Source organism: Danio rerio, chromosome 18, assembly GCF_049306965.1.
Source record: "Danio rerio strain Tuebingen ecotype United States chromosome 18, GRCz12tu, whole genome shotgun sequence".
Classification (NCBI taxonomy): domain Eukaryota; kingdom Metazoa; phylum Chordata; class Actinopteri; order Cypriniformes; family Danionidae; genus Danio; species Danio rerio.
In genome coordinates this window covers 125,001-130,000 of record NC_133193.1, presented here as the reverse complement: position 1 = coordinate 130,000, position 5,000 = coordinate 125,001, and the positions used below count along the sequence as shown (strand labels likewise).

Below are 5,000 nucleotides of genomic sequence, written 5' to 3'. Positions count from 1 at the left end.
GTGTGTGTGTGTGTGCAGACTCACCGGTCATGTAGACGGCTCTCTCGCTGGCCGGGCTGATGCCGCTGGTGTTGGTCGCCGTCACCCACAGCTCATACTGCGCATTCGGCAGCAGATCACACACTCGACAGTGCGTCTCCTTCACCTTCATCTCACACACTGACACACACACACACACAGATTTAACCAAAACACAGCTGTGTATTCCTGAAAGCTGTGTCATTGGTGAGGTGTGTGTAATCGTGTGTGTTTGTGTTATTATGTGTGAATGTATATGTGTGTGTGTTATATAAAAACTTTATTAGGTACACTGTCCAACTGCTGGTTAACACAAATATCTAATCAGCCAATCACAGGGCAGCAGCTCACTGCATATAGGCATGTAGACATGCTCAAGAGGATCTGCTGCAGGTCAGAGCGAGCATCAGAATGGGGGAGAAAGAGGATTTAAGAGACTTTGATCGCGGCATGGTTGTTGCTGCCAGACGGGCTGCTCTGAGTATTTCAGAAACTGCTGATCTACTGGGATTTTCACGCACAACCATCTCTAGGCTTTACAGAGAATGCTCCGACACAGAGGAAATATCCAGTGAGCGGCAGTTCTGTGGGCGCAAATGCCTTGTTGATGAGGCCAGAGGTCAGAGGAGAATGGCCAGACTGGTTCCAGCTGATAGAAAGGCAACAGTAACTCAAATAAGCACTCGCTACAACCGAGCTCTGCAGAAGAGCATCTCTGAACACACAACACGGCCAACCTTGAGGCGGATGGGCTACAGCAGCAGAAGAGCACACCGGGTGCCGCTCCTGTCAGCTAAGAACAGGAAACTGAGGCTACAATTCACACAGACTCACCAAAACTGGACAATAGAAGATTGGAGAAACGTTGCTGCTCTGATGAGTCTCCATTTCTGCTGACACATTCAGATGCTCGGCTCACAATTTGGCCTCAACAACATGAAAGCATGGATCATCCTGCCTTGTATCAGCAGTTCAGGCTGGTGGTGGTGGTGTAATGGTGTGGGGGAGATTTTCTTTGGGTCCATTAGTACCAATTGAGCATCAACGCCACAGCCTACCTGAGTATTGCTGCTGACCATGTGCATCCCTTTATGAGCACAGTGTCTCCATCTTCTGATGGCTACTTCCAGCAGGATAACGCAGCATGTCATAAAGCTCAATCATCTCAGACTGGTGTCTTGAACATGACAATGAGTTCACTGTACTCAAATGGCCTCCACAGTCACCAGAGCTCAATCCAATAGAGCAGCTTTGGGATGTGGTGGAACGGGAGATTGGCATCATGGATGAGCAGCCGACAAATCTGCAGCAACTGTGTGATGCTATCATGACAATATGGAGCAAAATCTCTGAGGAATATCTCCAGCTGCTTGATGAATCTCTGACACCAAGGATTAAGACAGTTCTGAAGGCAAAAGGGGTCCGACCCGGTACTAGTGAGGTGTACCTAATAAAGTGGCCAGCGACTGTATGTATTAGTGTGTGTGTGTGTGTGTGTGTGTGTGTTACCCTCCTGCGGGGTCAGTAGGGTGCAGTCGTCTGAGATCAGCCTCCAGTGCAGCAGGTAAAACTCCACAGTGTCATCAGAGAACAAACTCCAGCACACATGCAGAGATGTGTGTGTGGCAGAGTTGGAGATCTGCGGGTTCATGACCGGAGCTGAGGGAGCTACACACACACACACACACACACACACACACACACACACACACACACACACACAGAACACTGTCAGTATAACACCAGTAAGTGATAAGGTGTGAGCGCTCTGATGTTGTTCTTGTACAGTGCTGGGCAAGGGTTAGTCTTTATCTGCAGTGTACGTTACTCTCTCAGGTGTGTGTGTGTGTGTGTGTGTGTGTGTGTGTGTGTGTGTGTTTACCTAAAGCGCTCGTTCACCTGCAGTATTTAATCATGTCATTAATGTTTCCTGCTATGGAAGTCAGTGCTGACACACTCTTGAGCAACATTTCCTGAAGCATGTCTTGGCCTACAGGTGTGCTGATGTTAACCCGGTTAAGCGTCTGACCTGGCAGAGCGTTTATGGAGTCCATCATCTGTCGGACGTCGGACAGATCTGTGCTCGGCACCTGAAACTCCAGAGACACGCCCAGCTGAAGCTCCTCCTCCTCCTCGCTGGAGAACTGCTCCATTCTGATTGGACAGAAGATTCCAGACTCTCATGAAGGCCGAGTTAGTGAACGAGTGAAGCGCACCGACCCGTCAGGCCCGTTACAGAGCCGAGTCTAATCACACCTGATGACTGAAACACTTTGATTGACATTCTCCCTTTGTACATGTCAAGCCCCGCCCACCAGTGCCCCTCTCATTAGCATATCCAGCAGGCCTGAGTGAGAAGCAGCCGTCTGTCCATTAGCCATTAGAGTGTTTGAGCTGCTGAAGATGATGTCAGCATAGACTAAGAGGATTATAGATGTGCAGTTCTAGATGAACACATCAACAGTGCTAGAGGACATTATCTGTGTGCTCAAACACACACACACACACACACTCTGGAGACAGCGGAGTGGTGTACAGCTCAGTCAGGAGCAGTGTGTGTGTGTGTGTGTGTTCTACACTATAGAGCAGCGGTGCGTCTCCCTCCTCCCCTGTTCATAACCCTAAAGCTCAAACCTGTTCCCGGATCAGCTGCGGCGTCTCTCACCTGTTGATGATGGGCATGACCGCCTGTCAAACAGAGAGAGAGGGGCGGGGTCAGTGTGTGATGACGTCAGCGCTCTAGTAAAGAACAGCTGACCTCTGACCTGCAGGAAGGCGTGTGTGTGCTGCCGGCGGTGCAGTGTCTGCGCGCTCTGGATCAGCAGTTTGGCGGTCTGCAGTGTGTTTCCGCAGCGCAGCAGCTCGCCGTACAGACGCTCCAGCTTACACTTCTTCTGCTCACACACTGACGCCACCCGAGCCTCCGCACGCACACACACACTCTGCAGAACATCTGCGTAGTGCTGCTCCAGCTGCTGCTCCTGACGCACAAAGTTCTCCTACACACACACACACACACACACGTGCAGCATGAACCTTCACTGATTATAAACACAGAACAGATGTGTGTGTGTGTGTGTGTGTGTGTGTGTGTGTGTGTGTGTGTGTGTGTATGTGTTGCACCTCCACAGTGACGAAGATCTCCTCCAGGTTGCTGGCGAAGTTCTCCATCTCCACAATCTTCTGGCTCAGTTTATCCCTGCAGCTGCGCAGATCATCCTGACACACACACACACACACACACACACACACACACACACACACACACACACACTGTCCTGACTGAACTGGTAGCTTCTGCAGTGTTGTCCGTGGCTCTGTTCAGTCGTGTGTGTGTGTGTGTGTGTGTGTGTGTGTGTGTGTGTGTGTGTGTGTGTGTGTGTGTGTGTGTGTGTGTGTGTGTGCGCGCGCTCTGCTCTCCACACTGTATGCTGACCTGAGCAGATCTGTTCTCACCTTCAGGTGTGTGGACGCCTCAGGTGTGCTGGAGTCTTCATCAGCGGCCTCCTCCTCCTCGATCACATCCAGACGACCTCTGACCTCTGACCCCTCCATCTTGACGGGCAGATTACAGTCAGCGCTACACACTCCTTCAGCTCTCTACTGCGAGTGTGTGTGTGTGTGTGTGTGTGTGTGTGTGTGTGTGTGTGTGTGTGTGTGTGTGTGTGTGTGTGTGATCTCAGTGAGGAACACCAGAGTGCAGCTGATGATGAACGCTCACAAAATCTCCACTCTCTCTCTCACACACACACACACACGCTCTCACACAGACACTCAAACTCACTCATAAACACACAAACATGCGCACACACTCTCAGACATTCACCCAAACACACACACAAACTCTCAAACTTACTCACACAGACATAAGCTCAGTCACACACACACACTCACACTGACAGAATCTTACTCAAAAACAGACACAAACATGCTCACACACACTCTGAATTGTTCAGATAGACAGGTTTGCAGTGTGTGTGTGTGTGTGTGTGTGTGTGTTCAGTACCTGCTGCTGCTGCTCTGAGTGTTTCTGCTGATCTGCTGGAGCACAGTAAATATAGCCTGAAGTGTCCAATATCAGCAGCTGACACACACACACACACACACACCAGCCTGTAGGCCGCCTGCTGTTGGGGGGGTGTAAAGTGTAATGGGGCGCTGTGTGATCTGTTATGAGCTGGATCAGCTTGCCGGGTCATCATTAACTGTGTGACTGAAGCAGAATCTCCTCAGATCAGACAGAGGGGGATGAGCAGACTCTGCTGGGTTTGGGTTTGGGTTATCAGCGCTTCTGCATGTGAGCGGGTGACGGCTCTGGGCTGGAGTCTGACAGGTGGAGCCAGAACTTCCCTGCTCTCTTCTGCATTTCTGAGAGCGGACGGAACCTGCCTAGTTCTGCTCTGCGCCCGAGGCTGTGCTTCTGTCAGCTGTGAGGATGCTCCTGCAAAATCCCACATGGAGGATTTCAGCTGGGTTTTCCATAGTGTCATTTAAAAGTGTCCGCCAGAGGTCTCAGCAGGACGGGCTGCACAGTGCTGGTTCAGCCGCAGATGAATGCGCGGGTCACATTTATAACGGGTCAGATCAGCAGATCAGCGGACTGACGGAGGCGGAGACCTGCACTGAGGATATTTCTGTGCGCATGCCCGCGTGCGCGCGTCACCGGGTCACGGGGACGCCGGAATTCCCCAGCCCACGTGACAGCGCGATGAAACAGGCGGAAGTAAAACATAAACACACACAGAGGCGGAAGAGAAACACACGCACAGCGCTATGGACGGCGAGCGGATGGACAGTCTGGACGGCTGGGTCGCGGTCAGGAGCGACGCGTTCGCGGAGAGCGAGCGTCACCGGCTCCGGTTCATCGTGGAGTGGAACGAGATCGAGGCGAAGTTCGCGGTGACCTGTCACGACCGGACGCTGCAGCGGCGCGGGGACGCGAGCGGGAGTCGCAGCGCTCTGTTTTCCAGCGCGCAGCTCGC

General features: G+C 52.0%; 2 protein-coding genes across 2 annotated transcripts in view; one reads left to right on the top strand and one right to left on the bottom strand.

Moving 5' to 3' along the window:
- fsd2 (fibronectin type III and SPRY domain containing 2) overlaps positions 1-4,068 on the bottom strand; it is a 6,136-nt gene extending 2,068 nt beyond the window's left edge. The window contains exons 1-8 of the mRNA XM_073930075.1: positions 4,025-4,068; positions 3,475-3,574; positions 3,142-3,237; positions 2,784-3,017; positions 2,684-2,706; positions 2,048-2,172; positions 1,528-1,686; positions 25-159 (exon numbers count right to left, since the gene is read on the bottom strand). Of these exons, the coding sequence (XP_073786176.1) occupies positions 25-159; positions 1,528-1,686; positions 2,048-2,172; positions 2,684-2,706; positions 2,784-3,017; positions 3,142-3,237; positions 3,475-3,573 (871 nt within the window). The 5' untranslated portion in view covers position 3,574; positions 4,025-4,068. The remainder of the gene's footprint in view (positions 1-24; positions 160-1,527; positions 1,687-2,047; positions 2,173-2,683; positions 2,707-2,783; positions 3,018-3,141; positions 3,238-3,474; positions 3,575-4,024) is intronic.
- A 688-nt stretch (positions 4,069-4,756) lies between these two features.
- The window catches only part of whamm (WASP homolog associated with actin, golgi membranes and microtubules), an 8,479-nt gene continuing 8,235 nt past the window's right edge, over positions 4,757-5,000 (top strand). Inside the window, exon 1 of the mRNA XM_073930074.1 lies at positions 4,757-5,000. This exon is cut by the window's right edge and continues 313 nt beyond it. Coding sequence (XP_073786175.1) covers positions 4,792-5,000 — 209 coding nt within the window. The 5' untranslated portion in view covers positions 4,757-4,791.